This window comes from Siphateles boraxobius, unplaced genomic scaffold, assembly GCF_051911475.1.
Source record: "Siphateles boraxobius isolate OS27281-9 unplaced genomic scaffold, OSU_SipBor_1 47, whole genome shotgun sequence".
In the NCBI taxonomy this organism is placed as follows: Eukaryota; Metazoa; Chordata; class Actinopteri; order Cypriniformes; family Leuciscidae; genus Siphateles; species Siphateles boraxobius.
The window spans coordinates 2,245,902-2,265,155 of record NW_027509108.1 but is presented as its reverse complement, the minus strand read 5'-3'; the positions used below and the strand labels follow the sequence as shown (position 1 = coordinate 2,265,155).

Sequence of the window (19,254 nt, the reverse complement as noted above, 5' to 3'; positions counted from 1 at the left end):
ACATACTAATGAAATGTACTCACAATCTGAATTAAGTTTCTGATAATAACAAAGCATGTATTGTCATTTTTGTTCCAGTAATTCCAAATGAATTTCAGAACAGCTTTGAAATTGACCGAAAGAGTGGGGTCATCTCTGTGACAACAGCTCTAGAAAAAGAGGAAATAGAGCAGATTGCTGTTTTCATTCAGGTAGCAGAAGTCTCTTAATACATTCATGCAAACTATTAAGCTGATCTTATGAATCTGAAAGGATTTTAGGTATATAAGTTTGTATATACATTCTAAAAAGTGTTTCCTTGTTAAAAACAGGCAACTCAGCAGGATGATGCCAGTAAGACGGCCGATGCTGTGGTACTCGTCACCATTGTGGATGTGAAAGACAACCTGCCGAAATTTGACCAGGGGGTCGGTTCTTCATACCTGGCTTAATACATGAGAGGATTTGACAGATGCCATTTGTTTTATGGCTAATTTGGTTCTTCAAACAAGTTAGCGGATTTGATTAAAATATCTGGAATAAATTGAGATTTAAATCTGAGATTTAGTCAATAGAATAGTAATTAGCAGTTCATTTAATTTTGAAGCAGATTTTCTATATATGACAGCATTAATTCAAGCTTCTACATCCCTTAAGCCAGCTGTTTAAATTAGTTTTGCATCATAAAAGTATTTTGAGATTTGAGAAGTGAGTTTGCTTCTCCTGCGATCCATAAAAGCTGTTCAAATTCAAATGAATGCACAGCTCAGACAAACTGTACGTCATGTGTGTACGACTGCAATAAAATGAGGAGATAATAATTCCTTCACAAATAAATGTCACATGGTTTTGGGTTATGTTTTATGTTCTTGTTTTCATGTCTTTTATTTTGTAATTCTCACAGTCATGCTTCCTGTTTGTTATGTGATTCCCCTGCCCTCACCCGCACACTCAAAAAAATGATTCAAGCCCTTCTTAGAGGTGACACATTTAAATCTAATTTGCTTTATTTAAATAAATCTATTTAAGATCATATGTGTAAATATATTTAATTGGTTTAACTAAAAAATTATTAATAGCTCCACTCAAAAAAAATATTCATTGGATGAACTCAATTAAGTTGTGGGCAGGATTTCCATCCAATAAATATATGTAGCCCCAACTCAACTGAGTACATCCATTCAACAGAATGTAAATCAGTTAGCCTAACTCATTTGTAATAAATAGATGCAAAAGAATATAAACGAGAGAGGCTAGCTTATTTTTAACAAATACTTATCACTAACCAGAATGACTTTATTTCTGTCAGGCGTCTACAAATGTTTTATTGAGAATTAACAGGGGTTTAACTCTATGTTTTCCATTTGAAGTCACCATAACAGTGATCAATGATTCCATTAGTTGGGCTCTTAACTCTTATTATATCTATTGTCTTTTTTTTCTGCAGTGACAGTGTGTTTGTTAAACACATTTGGAGCAGCAAAGAAAGCTAAAGTGAAATGAGATCAGCTGATGATGGTTAATGGTTGATGGTTTTATAATCATCATGAACCAGACTGATTCACTGAGGTATTTTAATCTAACAATTATGTTTTTTTCACAACAAACCTTGTTACTGCAGCATGAGATCAAGCATTATTATAACAATAAGTTTGAAAACTTTAACGAACATGAGCACAAAAAATCAGTTTCTGATGACACACACAGACATCAACAATCAGCGTATGAATCTCAACAATGGTGACAATCACAAATATTAAGATAAACAGATTAATTCAGAACATCACTGAAAAGCTACTAATTCACAACAAACACAACAGCAAAAATTAAAAGCAAATATTTAGAATCAAACAAAATTATAGGACAGTTCAGCTGCATAATTTATTCATGTTGCAATGCATGCTGGGAGTTTTGTACTATGGTGGTACCCAGCATGCATTGCAGCAAAGTACTTTTGATTGTCACCATTGTTGAGATTCATACGCTGATTGTTGATGTCTGTGTGTGTCATCAGAAACAGACTTTTTGTGCTCATGTTCGTTAAAGTCTTCAAACTTAGTGTTATAATATTCCTTGATCTCATGCTGCAGTAACACAAGGTATGTGTTGTGAAAAAAAACGTGAAAACATAATGGTTAGATTATAAAAACCTCAGTAAATCATTCTGTTTCATAATGATTATAAAACCATCAACAGGTAACCATCATCAGCTGATCTCATTTCACTTTAGCTTACTTTGCTGCTCCAAATGTGTTTAACAAACACACTGTCACAGCAGCCTAAAAAGACAATAGATATAATAAGAGTTAACAGCCCAACTAATGGAAACACTAATCACTGTTATGGTAACTTTAAATGGAAAACATAGTTATAAACCCCTGTTAATTTTCAATAAAACTTTTGTAGACATCTGACAGAAATAAAGTCAGTCTGGTTAGTAATAAGTATTTGATAGAAATAAGTTAATCAAGTCACTCATTTATATTCTTTTGCATCTGTTTGATACAAATGAGTTAGGTTAACTAATTTACATTCTGTTGACTGGATGTACTCAGTTTGAGTTGGGGCTACATATATTTATTGGATGGAAATCCTGCCCACAACTTAATTGAGTTCATCCAATGAATTATTTTTTTGAGTGCACTGGTGCGTCCCAATTCGCATACTATCCGTTATCCGTCCTAAATAGTATTTGAAAATAGAATTAGTACATCCCAAATCGTAGTATGTTGAAATGAGTGTTCCAAAGATACCTGATGGTTTACTTTTTCCGGTCAGAATCCGAAGTGCAGATCGATGCACACGCTATCGGCTAATATTGCCCACAACCCATCGCGCGTTGGACAGGGATTCGGTTAGAACTACACACATGAGTGAAAAGTGTTAAAAAACTACAGACATGGAGGACGCGCGAGTCCGGCAGTTGTGTAAGGAGGTTTAGATAAAGGGGTTTGGGTGAATAATTATCAGTATCTAACCTGACGAAAATGTATTTATTCAATGTTGTCTACCTTATATTGCATCTGCAGCAGCATTGTGAACTTTTGTAAGGATACGTTTAGCCACTAACTTATAAATGCATCATTATATTAAAATTGCAAACATATGAGGAGAGTCTCCGCATGAAAGACCCACGACTGGCAGATCAACGTGCTCCTACATTTCTCTCCGAAACGGTAGGGAATCAAATTAATCAAATTCAATGGAGGATTTTAACTGTGACAAGATGATTGACAGGGTTTACGGTGACAGGATGCACGTGACAGATCTGTCTGTTAAAGATGATGAAGTAGTATGTTCCAAAGCTTGCTTACTCTTTTGCTACACACTCAAAAGTATGTACTTTTTCTTATCAAAAAGAGTACATACTTTTAGGGCATATAACCCTCTGGGGTCTAAGGTGTTTTTGGGGTTGTTGAGATGTTTTGGCATGCCCTGACATTTGTGCTTTTTTCAGTTGCTTATAAACATATTAATGGCACAGTAGTAATTTAAATATGAAAGTGCACAGTAAATAAAGGAATTGTCTTTCAAAAGTAAGACTCGACTCTGAGTCAATGAAATTAATCGTTTTTCAAATGAGTCATAAGCCGTTTCATTGTGATGTCAAGACGAAACATTAGCATATTGAAATACTTCTGCTGATCAGCTGTGGGCCACTATTACCTAAAAATGTGTCTATTATTGCAGATTGTTCTCACTATTTTAAGGAAAGATTAAGAATGGAGCACGATTTGTTTTACTAACGTTTATGTTACATCAGTCATTCAGGCTAGAGCTCGGCTAATGTATTGCATACATGCACTGTTATTGATACAGTTTCCACATGTTTACCGCAATATATTAGAAAAATACTCTACAAATAAATTAGTACAAGTGAAATAATGTTTTGGATTGTTGATGGACATGCACCTGTTAATGCTGATGGTGAGGGAATTACAGTTGCAACATCTCATAATGTACCTCAAGCTGAGTAGTGTATCACTGAGAAACGTCCTGCTCGAGTCGTCCTTGTGATGGAGGTTCGGGTTGAATGACTAGTTCTTCCAATATTTTATCATCGGACTCGCGCTCGCATTGATATGGTAAAATCGACGTCATTGTTTGTTACTGTCTTTAGTCACCTGAGAAGCAGAATCACTGAAAAACAAATACATTTAGATGAAGTTTTATTGAAAATGTTTGGTTTGGTTTGATGTACAGTGATTCTGCTTGTTAACAGCAGGTGTTCATCACTAATGCTCAACAATCACTTACATATTCACTTAATTATCTCACTGCAACACTGCATCAATGTTTATTCTGCTCTTTACATTGATTCAACATTGTTTCGATAGTTGTTTGCTATCTGGGATGTTATCAGCACAGGGGTATAAAACTGTAGATTTCCTTTCTATTACCACCCACTGCTACTTATATGGTGGAAATAAGCACAATTAGAACAGGAAATGTGTGGTAGAGTTGCTATTGTGTGACAATTTTAATAAAAAAGATAACTCTTCAGTGTTAATGTTGAATCCAGTCTAGTTAGCACATACACTCAAAAAAATTATTCAAGCCCTTCATATGCGTAAATATATTTAATTGGTTTAACTAAAAAATTATTAATAGCTCCACTCAAAAAAAATATTCATTGGATGAACTCAATTAAGTTGTGGGCAGGATTTCCATCCAATAAATATATGTAGCCCCAACTCAATCTGAGTACATCCATTCAACAGAATGTAAATCAGTTAGCCTAACTCATTTCTAGCACTCATCATTGATCAATGATTCCATTAGTTGGGCTCTTAACTCTTATTATATCTATTGTCTTTTTTTGCTGCTGTGACAGCGTGTTTGTTAAACACATTTGGAGCAGCAAAGAAAGCTAAAGTGAAATGAGATCAGCTGATGATGGTTAATGGTTGATGGTTTTATAATCATCATGAACCAGACTGATTCACTGAGGTATTTTAATCTAACAATTATGTTTTTTTCACAACAAACTTTTTTGCTGCCGCATGAGATCAAGCATTATTATAACAATAAGTTTGAAAACTTTAACGAACATGAGTACAAAAAATCAGTTTCTGATGACACACACAGACATCAACAATCAGCGTATGAATCTCAACAATGGTGACAATCACAAATATTTAGATAAACAGATCAATTCAGAACATCACTGAAAAGCTACTAATTCACAACAAACACAGCAGCAAAAAATAAAAGCAAATATTTAGAATCAATCAAAATTATAGGACAGTTCAGCTGCATAATTTATTCATGTTGCAATGCATGCTGGGAGTTTTGTACTATGGTGGTACCCAGCATGCATTGCAGCAAAGTACTTTTGATTGTCACCATTGTTGAGATTCATACGCTGATTGTTGATGTCTGTGTGTGTCATCAGAAACAGACTTTTTTGTGCTCATGTTCGTTAAAGTCTTCAAACTTAGTGTTATAATATTCCTTGATCTCATGCTGCAGTAACACAAGGTATGTGTTGTGAAAAAAAACGTGAAAACATAATGGTTAGATTATAAAAATCTAAAACTCTCACATTATATACAAATTTAAATTGTTAATTCTTGTAACTTGTGATCGTTACAGGCACATAACGCGTGTTCTGTGTTTGCTTGTATGCAATTGCATGCTGACACAGAAACAAACATGCAATTAGTGTCTGTGAAGTTCTTACGGGTGATATTCTTTTCTGGTTGGAACTGTCATTTTCTCGTGAGGGGCGTGATTCATTTGTTGAATGAAACACTTGATACTGTGGACGCATAGATATAACGCCAGTAGAACAAACAACAACATAATTGTTATTTATTTTATCCACAGCCAGGGTTTCCCAATCAAGTTTCCGAACCATGAATAATTATCTTCAGTCATCTGGTGTACTTTTGCTGAAAGATCAAGAATGTCTTGTTGGATTTTGTTCAAGTTCTCTGTTGGATCCATTAAAACCAGTCCACCACTTAGGTCCGATGATGGTGCAGGCTCTCCCTTGCGTTGCTAGAATGTAATCTAAGGCCACTCTGTTCTTTAAGATCATTATCTTGTGCGAAGCGAGAGTGTCCGTCATGTTACTGGTAAGACAATCTTGATCATGTTGATGGATGACTGAAGGTTTTATATGTGAGTCTCTGCGTTGTGTATTTTTTCTTTCGTGATAGTTGGTTCGGCAGTGGGTCTAGTTGTTTTCTTGAGGTTTTCTTGTGGCTTCATATGCAGATGACGAGGTCATTGCGTATGGGTCCCGGACAGGCATCAAGTGGTATCTGCACAGAGTAATAAAGAAAACAAAAGATAGGAGAGCAGTATTTGTTCACACACTTGGGTTGTAAACTTTTCAGAGTCTGCTATTGTTGTTCCATCTTTCCCTATTTCTTAAACCCTTTGACACCTAAGGAACAGTGAGGTATTGATGGGAGTCTTCACCACAGGGTTAACCCCCGACGCCTGTTGCATTCGGTTCTTCCCGGGGCTCCTCACTGGTTCCGTGTCCTAACCTATCCCTGTAGGTGGGGGAACAACTTTACAGTGGGACAAGACATTTAGCAGTATGTGCAGCTTTAGCATGCCATGTTGGATAAGCTTCTACCCATATTGAGAACTTATCTATTAGGCTACTACCAAAACATCAGTTTTTCCCTTACAATGAGGCAATGATATGTAATCAACTTGCAGGTGTCGAAATGGTCCTGGTGGGGCTGTGGTGTGTGCTGCTGGTGTAGTGGCTGCTGGTACATCATTATTTGTCAGACATGTAGGAACGTCTTTGTACAGATCAATTATTGATTCAGGAGGCATAATTGTGTTCTGTGCTGCACTACCTGAACACACTTGTACAGTTGCATAGAAACAAGCCTGTTTAGCTGCTATATCAGCAAGAGCATTACCTTTAGCTTCCATAGTATTAGTTGTGAGATGTGCTTTCACTTTGATCACTGCTAATTTCTTTGGAAGTTTCATGGAAAACATTAGATCTCTCACTAATTCAGCATGCTTAATGGGGGATCCAGCAGAAGTTAGAAACTGTCTGGTTTCCAAATGACACCAAAATCATGAATTACCCCAAAAGCATATCTGGAATCTGTGTAGATATTAGCAACTGATCCTGAAGCTAGTGTTCATGCTCTTGTTAGGGCTACTAGTTCTGCAGCTTGAGCTGAAAAATGATCTGGAAGACGTCCTGAAGCCAACACTTCCGTGGTGGACGTTACTGCATAACCTGCTCGTCTGTTACCTTCAATTACTTGAGCTGAACCGTCAACAAACAACTCAAATTCTGAATTATCTATTGGAGTTTCTTTTACTTCACTCGTAGGTGTATATGTAAGCGTAACACAATCGTGAGTCATTTATCCTTCATCCTCTAACAAATTCTCAGTCATTGCAGACATCATACATGAGGATGGGTTCGTGACTGGTGCACAATGTAAAACAATGTTCGGAGCTGTGGGGGTAGTTAACCAATTTCCCCAATGGGAGGAGGTGACAGAAGTTTCTTTTGTTTCATTCATCAGTGTGGACACTGCATGAAGGCATTTTACATTTACAGTCTGACCTAACACCATTACTGATGAAGGCCCTGTGCTGTAGCATAACATTTAAGGCTGTGAGTCTACTTAACTTAGTGTCCCCCAAAGGAAGGGTGAGACCGTCACTTTCCATTTGTTCTATTAAACAAAAATAAGTCTTTCATCTTTGTTGGAAGTTACTGGGGAAATTAAGCACTCACAGCTCAAATGGTTAACACATCAACAAGCTGCCCAACGAGTTTAATGAAGAGGGGGCGGGCTGGTTCAGAGTAGCAAGCAGACTGAGTAGGAGCTGAGTAACATTGTTAACTTGTCTAAAGTTCTTTTTGTTTTTCCTACACTCCTTTCCCCAATGTCCATGTTTACCACAATAATAACAACTACTGCCCTCTCTCTTAGGACATTTCGTCCCCTTGGAATTATAAGGTTCTATCTGCGTTCTGAGCAGTTTTGAGATATTGAGCTTTAAAGTTTTTGCATTACATATAGGAAAATGTATATGGGGAACAAGTTTCTTTCAAACATGAAAATAACAGGGACCCTATATGTATTCTAAATATACAATATCAAAATCCTCTCAAATTTGTAAATGGGGATTTTTGGAACGGGTCAAATGCAGATAGAACCTTCTAATTCTAAAAAAACACTTTTCGCTTAGAATTATAAGGTTCTACCTGCCAAAACATTATTTGAACATTAAATATAAAATGAATGTTGTAACAATGTCTCAATATGTGTTAGAAAGTAAAATGTTATCCTTTCTATGACATTTATTTAATATTTTTAGCACTTTCATGTATTTAGGACATTTCAGATTAAGCAAGGTAGGTCTAAATATTTTGTCCAGTGCAGATGTTAATTTTTGGTACCAATTTGGTGGGTAATTAAACACATTATTGCAGAAATTGTTACTTTAATCTTTCTTTTGTTTAGACAGAAAGCAGCTACTTTAATACATCTGAGCAGGACTTTATTCCAGCTAAAGTGGGCCAGGTAAAATGGCTTTCTCTCTAGACATCAGTATGTCTGAAATAACATGCTAACGTTTATTGTTGTAATTAAGACCCCATCAATTCAATTGTTGACTTTTTGACCTCTAAGGCTTAATATTGTAAAAATTAACACATTTTAAGACTTTAAAAACTGCAAAAAAACAGACATGCTTCAGCGAATTCATTCAATAAGTTTAATAATCATTGAAAAATTATACACTGACTATATAATCACAAATAATTATATAATGACTATATAATTTCGGTTTTTAAAACAAGGAAAACCGAAGGCCACATCGATAAGATCAATCGGACAAGTATGAGTTTACACCAGGCATGAATTGTGGCACGGGACAGAAATATTTGGAGAGAACTAGGTGAACGTATTGGAGCCCACGTCGGACTCACCAGCTGAGTGCTGATAAGGCGTAGAAGAAGAAAGAAGATAATCACAAAAAAACACAAACTCATTTTTAAACACAGAACTATAATACTCCCTGTGACTCATTTTTTAAAACACAGACTTATAATACTCTCTATCTGCTAGTGGCATGAATTTAAACATAGACTTAATGTCACCCATCTTCGCCTCTGAGATGATGCTCTGTTTGGGGAGTACCCTTGGTTTGGGTAAGATGGATGTAGGTGCCAGGCTTCTCGTGTGTTTGCTTGGTCCTCTTAGGTCTACTTTAACTCTTGGCTCTGCATGTGATTTTGTGTAATGAAGAGTATATGGACACTGATCAAACACAAGCTGTGACACTTCAAAAAATGGAACCTGTTTGTACTGAAACAGCTTGGAACATGCCTGAAAGTCATGGAAATCTATTCTCTTCAACTGTATGATTTCATATGGGTTGTTCCTGTTCACCTTCACTAAAATGCGCAAGAAAGACAGTGGTGAATAGAATTCAGACACTGCCATTGCCTTTTCAATATGGCTGTGCATATTGTCTACCTCCTGCACTGCGGAGTGGCCTGGAGTAGAGTATTTCATTGTTATCTTTTTAATTTGAGGATGCCTTGTCAGGAAATCTGCCATAGCAAAGGCCATTATGGAATTTCTGTTCTGAGGCACACAACTATCACTCCATGTAATCATCTCAGTGGCATGTGGATGATCACGTACAACACGTTCTAATATTTTCATTAGTGCACTTGCAACATAATTTCCTCCCCTACCTGACATTGCCTCTGTCCACAAAGCACAGTAGCCTTTTTTAGTCTGTGAACAGTGAGCAGTAAGATTATACAAGTTAAGTTTCCGCTTGTAGAAAAAAAGAGCTAATTTCGGCACGTGGACATGAAATAACATTCTGTAGGTCAAAACAGACTGTTAGAGTATCTTTATCCTCTCTGTCTTTTTGGCGCTCTTGGCGCATTGCCGTCTTGTTAGCTATATGTTTTGTTTGATGGTATTCATCACTTTGGCCTACCATGTTTTGCTTTACGGCAGTCTCATATGCTTCACACTGATCACACCGATCCTTTTTACGGGTGTGAAAGCTAAGGTTGAACTCTGTGTTGAATATGAATCGGTAATACGATTCTTTCACTGGTGTATTTCCATTCTCGTTGCATTTAAGTCTGTAGAGATCATACATCCTTGAAACATTGAGTACCGGTTCAAGGTACTGTCTTTCTGTGCTGGCACGACAGTAATGTGACTCAACAACAGGAAATGAACTGATGTGTGCCTTTACCTGCTCTTTCTGATTTTCAGAAATGCATTTTTTTGCATGCTTTCCCCTTGCATCTGATTTTGGCGTGCTAGTCGTCTGATTTTTCTTCATGTGTGTATTATACACAGGTTTCTGGCTGATGGCAAGTGTGCCCAGATAAAATTGCTTACAGACTCTCACCTTTTCACCCTCTACGTTTAGATGGTACTTAAATGAGTAGGTACGCTTTCTGTGTGGTTCATCACAGGTTTGTCTTTCTTTTTCTGTGCAGTCTGTAGTCATGGCTATAAAGTCATATTTCCTGTTTTGACTCAACAGGTAGAACTGTGTAAAGCATTTCTCCCTTTCAGCTGGGGTTACTTTCTTTGCACATTTGTATTTACATGACGTACTACAGTTCTTCAAAGTTCTCACTTGTTTGGCAGAAGCCTTTTTATTTGCAGAGTTGACATGTTCCTTGCCCTCCTGATAAAGTTTCTTGCGGCTACTTGCTTTCCATCTTGAAGGATTTGAAACACGTCTCCTGTTTCTTCTTTTCTGAGTAGCCCCCAGCTCTTGTAAACTGGTAGGTGCAGTCACTGGCTCGGTCCCTGGTGCAGTCACTGGCTCGGTCACTGGCTCGGCCACTGGCTCCACTGGCTCAGTCACTGGCTCGGTCACTGGCTCGGTCGGTTTGTCTGGTAAGACCCTAGGCCCTGCTGCATCTACCTTGTCACCTGGCTGGAGAAAAAAAAGTACATTTGAAAAAATACATATTTAAACATAATATTTAAATACACAATGTCAAAAATAGGCATGCAATAAATTCAGAAAAATGTCTTATTATTAGCTCACTACCCCTGTAGCTCAAAACTAACCAATTCTGAATGACTGACTGATTCTTACCTTTCCTCTCTCTGTTGTTCTCTGTCTTGGTATTACTGGACTGCTTGTTTCTCCCTCGGTCTCTAAAAGTCTGATTTTACATTGCTCCTTTACAACATTGCTCCTTCCCTCTTCTGCCTCAGTTTCTCTCCCATTCTCTGATGATACTTCTTTCATATTTTCTTTGCCTGGTGCTATCTTTCTCGTTCTCCTGCTATTGGTTTTAGCATTACTTTTTCCCCTCCTGGATATGTCAGGTTCATTACAAAAATAGACAAAATATATATATATATATATATATATATATATATGTATATATATATATATATATATATATATATATATATATATATATATATATATATATATATATTTAGTATGCTATACCATGGAGTAGCTACAGGCTACAATCATTCTGAAATCATTTTAATACTGAGGTAACGTTAAGTTAACTGCTTACGATCTTTCACATGTTCACATTTTCACATAACATTGTTAAAAGCGCTAACGTTATATAAATGAGCATGACTTGACATAACGATCATAACTTACTGTAATCACACTATTTTGAGTAGGATAGGTTCATTTGTTTTGTCTGTATTTTTTTTTATCTTAGTGTTTGCCTCTTAATATCAGGAACTATGAAGCTAGCGCTGCTGGCTAGTGTGGTGTCTAACTATGAAAACAATATCCTCAGCAAGACCCAAAACAAACAAAAAACACTGAACTTGTCTGGAATTCGGGCTGCTGTCCTTGAGAAGATCTTCAATAAAGTTGTCGATCTTGAGGTTTCTCAAAAACTTTGCGTTGCGTGCCATTATCCTCTCAGATATTTTGTTTCTGCGATCTTTTCTGTATTCAAGGAAAAAGCCGGCGACACCACATATAAAGTTGATCCTAATTGGTCCTCTTCTGTGCATTCGAAGTGCTGATTGGCTAACGCAGATAGAACCTTATAGAGCCAAGTTAGAGTTCGACTTTGTAGATAGAACCTTTTTGTTTTTTCAATAAAAAGTCCCAGAATGTACACAACTTAAAAAAAAAACATCACATAATGTAAATAAGTTGTCACAGAATAAGAATATGTGAATAACTCAATTTTGACAAAAATGTCAGATAGAACCTTATAATTCCAAGGGGACGATTTGCGTTTCTGTTGATTCTCTGTGTTGACCTTAAAGGATGCTGCTGCAATTTTTACTCTTGCCTTTACATCAGAGTCTCTTTCCCATGCAGCTAAACTGTCCAAGTTGTTTTGCAAGGTTCTAGTGGCCCATGTGACATCTAAGAAAGGCAATGCATTTCTATGCTCTGACAAAAGACCATCAAACCATATGCAAACTAATGGACCATTATCATTTAACACCTTCTCTGAAGTGTCTGCTATTCTACTGTAAGTTACAGCTGACTGACAAAATCTTGCTGTGTATTCATACACCGTTTCATCATTCTTCTGTACACAACTAGTGATTTTGGACCAGTCTATTTTGGGTCCAACAATGTTCTTCAACGCTTTCAGAACTCCCTCTCTCAATTCATCTTTTCTGGCATGTTGTAGTTCAGAAGTAACAGCAGACTCAAAACTGTTGAATTCAGATTCAGTTAGAATTTGTGACATCAGCTGTGTTACTTCTGCCAACGACGTCGTAAAGACACATTTTACTGATCAATGCACTTGTAAATTCAGAAAAATCTGTGCGTACTGAAGGTAAGCTTTGGGATATTGTTTCTATATCCTTAGGTCTTAGCGCTTTGGCAACAGTTTAGTTTTGAACAACAGAAGAATTGAGAGGAACACTTTCTGTTCCCTCGATTCCGTGCAATATTTTGCTAGCAACACACACATTGACTGAATTTACAGGCTTATCAGTTACTGAATTGAGAGCTACATCTGTTTCAAAGAAAGCTTGAAAATCAGTATAAGTTCCCTCTGACTGTTGGTCTTCTGAGTCACATTTGGTTGAGGCCTTGTTATGGCCCACCTTTTTCGTGAGACAGGAAACTCGAGTTAACAATTGTTTGTTCTGTTCTTTTAACTTAGCAATACACCTAGCTTGTTCTTGTGCAATGGATAAGCTAAATTATTTGTGGCAGCAGATAATCCCTTTTATGTTTCTCTTCCTGATGCATGCACCCAACACCTTCTTGCATTCTTCAATGGACCATACTTTTTCTGGGTGAATACCAAATTTCTTTCTCAAATCCAATCTGATTGACTCAGTCACTATGGAGTCCATCTGCTCCCCTAACAATGACTTGAACTCACTGTCTGTCCATAAAGGGGTAGCAAGACCACCTTTTTCAGTTATGGGGATTAGTCTAGCACTTTTCCTAAACATTTTGAGGATTTCTTTGTTACCACACAAACAAACACTAAAACTTTTCTAATCAAACAGAGGGTACACTCCAAAACTGATCAACTATCGTTAACCTTCCTTCAAATTACTAGCACTTTTACGCAGATCTTTCCTGCTTACAAGAACATAAGATAAACAATTCTTCTCTGCTGAAAAACAGAGGATAAACCCATAACTTCTCTGACAAAGCAACGAATAAACTAGTTATGAATACTCATCATAATGTATTCAACCTTCCCTGGCAATCAGATGAGAAACCACTTTGCTAAACACACTTTTAACAGTTGTTAACTTTTCCTGATTAAACAGAGGATGAACCTTCTTCTCAAGCAAAGTAGAGGACAAACTACTGTTAACACAGTTTAAACTGTTAGCTGTTGTTAAACGTCCCTGGTTGAACAGAGGATTAATCTTCTATGACTACACAGAGGATGTATCACCTTCCCTGGTAAAGCAGAGGATAAGTCTTCCCTAACTTTACAGAGGATAAAACAATTCTTCTCTGCTGAAAACAGAGGATAGCAAATATTAGCAAGTAATGCTAATCTTCCCTGCCTGAATCAGAGGATATATTTATTTCCTGCCGAACAGAGGATAAAACACTTCCCTGGCAAAGCAGAGGATAAACAACTGTTAACACACTGTAGCTGTTGTTAACCTAATTAACATGCAATGCTAATCTTCCCTGCCTAAACAGAGGATATCTTTCATCTCTAAAATAAAACTTTAGATAATAAACTTAGTTAACCAAACTCTACAGCTGTTTTGTTAACTCTCTTTCTGACGGCGCAGAGGAATAATAGATTTGTATTGGTCTTCAGCGGTTCTTTGAATAGAGTGAAACTCACCAAATTGTTGGTTGTACGGAAAGGTTCCATCTGGAAACTCAGTCAGCTTTGAGATCTTTGTTGACCTTGAAGTTTCAAGATTCAGTCTGGGACTGGAAATGTTGAGCTTGAAGTTTCAAGATTCAGTCTGGAACTGGAAAGTTAGATCTTTGTTGAGTTCAATCTGGATTCAAAAGATTCAGTCTGGAACTGGAAAGTCAGATATTTGTTGAGATTTTTGTTGAGATCCAGTACTGGAACTCAGTCAGCTTTTGTTGAGATCATTGTTGAGGTCCAGTTCTGGATTCTGGTGAAGTTAATTCTATCTGGCTCACAACACCATCGGTTGTAAACCTTCTTCTTCTTAAGTGTAGAAAAACTCATAAGCGAAAACCAGGGCCCAGTTTTTCAAAAAATTTAATCTGGATCAAATTGATCCGGATTTGGAAATCCCATGTTTTACTATCCAGGATCACCTGATCCATTTTATTTTTATGCTCGTTTTTTAAAGGAACATTGGATTGGATCATTGTGATCCAAATACCAAATTTCAGGATTACCAAATCCTGTTTACCAGAGCCTTAAATGGAACCAACAGTGTAGCCTACTGGCCTAGCAAAGAACAACAGGTAGGCAAAATACTGGTGGCCACAAATAGCCATTGTTTATATTTTAATTTTAAGAAACATAAACACTAATAAACAGAAACATTTTTCTTTCCTTATTTTGTTATAATGTTAAATAACATAACACAAACAATACTATCAATAGTCAAAAATCATTTACAGGACAGATACCAGCTCTTTCCATCTCTGCCTTTAGGAGATGTATCTCCATATGCACTTTTTTCGGCTGCATTTGAGTAAGCAAGATTTGTTCTTTACCCAGTTCAATTTGTATTTCTGCTCTTTCGGTTTCCCATTTCAGAAGCAACTCATAGCTGTCACCATCCTGGTTTGTAGCTGAGGAACGTTTGCGTTTTCTTGAAGGAACGTCTTGGACTGTCTTCATTACATACACATGGGATTTATCTTCCTCCTCATTCACTGAAGTCAAGTCCAGAACAAACATTTCCTCGCATTCTTCTGAAGTCCTAATCTCTGTAATTGTGGCCTCTCCATCTGCTTCTATGCCTTCAATGCCATGCAGAGCCTCTGATTTTTCTCCTCCTATGATATCAAGGACCATATCAGTGAAATCATGGCTTCAGTAAGGTATTTCGTTGCCTTAGCCCTAAGGTTCTTCCATCCCAACATAATGGAAGAACATAATCTGTTTTATGGTCCTCTTTTGGCCAGACCCCATGGCATTGACATGATTGGTTATGTCCCAGCTAACAGAATTTTGTTATAAGAACGTTCTCCAAATATTCAGTGTTGGTTCTGGGAACGTGAAAAATGTCCAGTTTTCTTGACATTAGAAGAACGTGTTTTAAAAGGTATAATGTTCCTCAAAAGTTCTTTAAACGTAATTTTCGATTAAAAATTCAACATGATAGTAATGTTGATTTCTAAAATTCCAAGAACATAAAGATGTCCAGAAAAATGTTCATTTTCTACCTAAACTGGACATTTTTCACGTTCTCAGAACCAACACTGAATATTTGGAGAACGTTCTTATAACAAAATTCTGTTAGCTGTGGTCCTCCCAAATGTTTTGTTTTCCTTTTTTGGTCAGTTCTCCACCCTTTGCAGAGCTGAAACCTCCTACTATCGAGGCAAAATTGGCCCGAACACCGTCCAGCATTGCACAGGTTTCTGCCACAGTGAAATTAGGCCCTTTTGATTCCATGGTTCCAACTCTGATCTTAAGTAGTGCTCCTGTACTTTCTGCTCCCTGTTTCACTCTCCCGTTTAAGCTGCAGGTAGATACCAGTTACTCAGGTGCTGGGGGTGTGTTACTGCAGGAGGATACTTATGGCATTGAGCATCCTGTGAGTTACTTCACTAAAAAGTTCACCAACACTCAGCAACGGTACAGTACTATTGAAAAGGAGGCCCTAGCTTTGGTGTTAGCTTTACAACACTTCGAAATTTATCTTGGTGGTAGTCATTCCGTCACTGTCTATACAGACCATAATCCTCTTGTATTTTTGGATCAAATGCGAAATTCGAATCAGCGCCTGATGAGGTGGTCACTGGTTATTCAAGAATACAACTTGAATATCCAGTATTGTAAAGGTTCTGAAAATACTGTAGCCGATGCCCTTTCAAGGGTATATTCTCTTAGCCTGGTCCCACCAGACTCTCGTACATTTAATTTGTACATAGAGTCTGGCACCGCTCCATTGACAAGCGTTAACTTCTTTGTAGGCGGGTACTCTATTGAAGTCTAAAACTATTGGATCTGCCCAGAGTCACTCTGGAGCATAATCCCAGACCTAGTACTGAAGGAAAATTAAAATTGAGCGGAAGTACGTAGGAAGGCGGAGCCAGGCTAATATTCTCTAGAGTGAAAAAAAATATTTGTGATTCATTTTTCAAGACATGGGTTGATGTCTGAAAACTTATGGGTGGGGATGTTACTTTCCGTGGTTGTGTTATGGCAGTGCTGGGGTTTTGTGTTTGTTCTCTCTCTCTCTCTCTCTCTCTCTCTCTCTCTCTCTCTCTCTCTCTCTCTCTCTCTCTCTCTCTCTCTCTCTCTCTCTCTCTCTCTCTCTCTCTCTCTCTCTCTCTCTCTCTCTCTCTCTCTCTCTCTCTCTCTCTCTCTCTCTAAACTCTGCAGCTCTACCAGGTGGGGAAGAGAGGGAGATGATTGATTGCACCTGCTTCTCGTTATACTGGAGACGCTACACATTCAAAAGAGGCTTCAGAGGACATTCAAACTGAAGCTTGTCTTCCAGAGTGTTGTGACTGTCCCTCACTTGTTGGTTTACTTGCTGTTGTGTTGTATAACATTAAGAATTTTCTTATTGTTCACCAAGCTAAGGCTTATTGTAGCCTACTACTAGGGATGGGGAAATGAAGCCTCGTGAAGCAATGAGCCTTTCCCCTAACTGTTCCGGGAAAAGATTCAAAGCTTCGAGAGTGTCGAGAACAGCGCCATCTGGTGCTTATTTAAAATAAAGCAGCCAGAAGCCTTTCTCTGTCAGATGAAGCAACCACAACACACTCCATAGTTTCAATGTTATGTGTATAAATAAAAAGCCTTACACGTTTGTGTTTGATTTGTTAATTTATTTATTAAGATCTGTAGGCCTACTTTCTCCAGTATTCAAGTGGATCTTCAGCTCTTTGTATGTTTGTCTCTGTAAGGTATTTACCCACTTCTAGGATCGCATCAGAAGTGGCATTTGAGCTTGTTTGTGCTGGTCTACTGCACTGTCCAACAGAAGACAAAGGTGTCCACCTCAGAAGTGTGAGGACACATTTTTTTGTTGGGAGTGACTACATGTACATTGACTGAATATAAGACAACAATTATACAATACAATGATAAAAAAATAAAATTAAAATAAATAAAAAAATATTAATTTTTTCTTCTTCTTTTTTAGAAATGCATTCATTGGAAGCTATAAGCTCAAAATATTCCCAGTTAGGGGAAGTCTTCCTTTTTTTGGCTGTTGCCATTGCTGCAAATACAAACCCTTCACCAAACACCCAAATACCAACACCAAATTACCTAAAAAAACACCAAAAGTGCAACGATCTTACAAAAACAAAATTACACAACAATAACAAAAAATAATAAGTAGTTTTGGTTATTTAAATGTAATGTATTGATAAACTTTCAAAGTACAGCACTCTAGTCTCCTCACAAACCCATCAACCAGACTGAGCCAGCAAGGACCTTCGAGCCTTCTGACACCCAAAGCAAAACGCGCACGGACAGAAAGTGAGGCTTCGTTTGTCATCGATCACGTGACCTCTGGGAAACCAATACACACCCCGACACGGGGCTTCAATCGATATTGCTTCGCTTTCGCAAAACGCACATCGAAGCTTCAGTGTCATACGTAACATCACTACCTACTACCACTTTTTTGTTTGTTTGTTGTTGCTACTTTATTCTTGAATACCAAACGGTCTGGAAGCTGTAGGGAGGTGGGTGCCTACTTTTATTTTTGTAATATCTTTTCTCCTGTGTTTGGCTAGTTAGGGAGTTAGTGCAATTTTCTGTTGTTTATTTGTTTCCTTTTGGCAGATTAAGAAGTTTTACTCCCCAACTAGTCAGAGGGTACTTGTGTTTTTTATTTTGGCTTTACCCCCTCCTGAGGTTAGCTTTGTTTTTCTTTTTGTTTTATTTTGTCAATTATACATATATATTTTATTAATACATTTTTGAGCTGAAATTTTATGTGTTCTGTCCTACAGAGCTGGGAACGGGCTCAGGCACATTTATTTTCTCACATCAAACCAAATCTTTCTTTTTTTTCTTTTCTTTTCACTGTTTACCCCCTTGACCTAGACAACTTTACATCTTGGACGTAACAAATGATTCATATATCCTTTCAAACAGCATGGTTGGGATGAGGCTCCATGCTGGCAGGGTGCAGGATGGGTGGCTTCTTGAGTGAGGCATTTAAAGTTATGGTTCTATCTAATTTATATATATATATATATATATATATATATATATATATATATATATTGTCAGGAAAAGCATGTAATTTGTTCATTTATTCCCAATATACGTGTAACACGTTATAGAAAGTATTTTATTACAGTTTTTATAGTAAGCTGCTTATAAGGCTTTATAGTTAGCCTTTCATTCACAGCTTTTATTGTAAGTTGCTTATAAGACCTTATAAATAATCTTTTATTACAGCTTTTATTATAAACTGCTTATAAGACTTTATATTTAGTCTTTTATATACAAACATGAAATAGTAAAAGTTGGTCCTAGGATGAAGCCAAGGAGAATAAGACACGGATACATTATTTGATAAAAATGTTTATTGGATTTATAAAAACTACACAGAGACATGATGTAACAAAAATGTTTATTGGGTTTATAAAGACTACACAGAGACATGTTTTGATAAAGATGTTTTATTGGAAAATGATAAAATAAAACACAGT

General features: G+C 37.1%; 1 protein-coding gene across 2 annotated transcripts; it reads right to left on the bottom strand.

Annotated features, from left to right (window-relative positions):
* Positions 1-8,683: 8,683 nt before the first annotated feature.
* Positions 8,684-11,918, bottom strand: LOC143710432 (uncharacterized). 2 transcript variants are annotated; one of them, XM_077201387.1, is made up of 2 exons: positions 11,778-11,918; positions 8,684-10,905 (listed from the first exon to the last, which is right to left on the bottom strand). In XM_077201387.1, exons 1-2 carry the CDS (start codon positions 11,865-11,867, stop codon positions 9,760-9,762), a joined length of 1,236 nt encoding a protein of 411 aa, XP_077057502.1. In that variant the 5' UTR covers positions 11,868-11,918; the 3' UTR covers positions 8,684-9,759. The 2 variants fall into 2 exon arrangements, 1 of the variants encoding a protein (XP_077057502.1); XR_013194547.1 differs by having other exon boundaries at positions 10,784-10,901; positions 11,778-11,904.
* Positions 11,919-19,254: the final 7,336 nt, after the last annotated feature.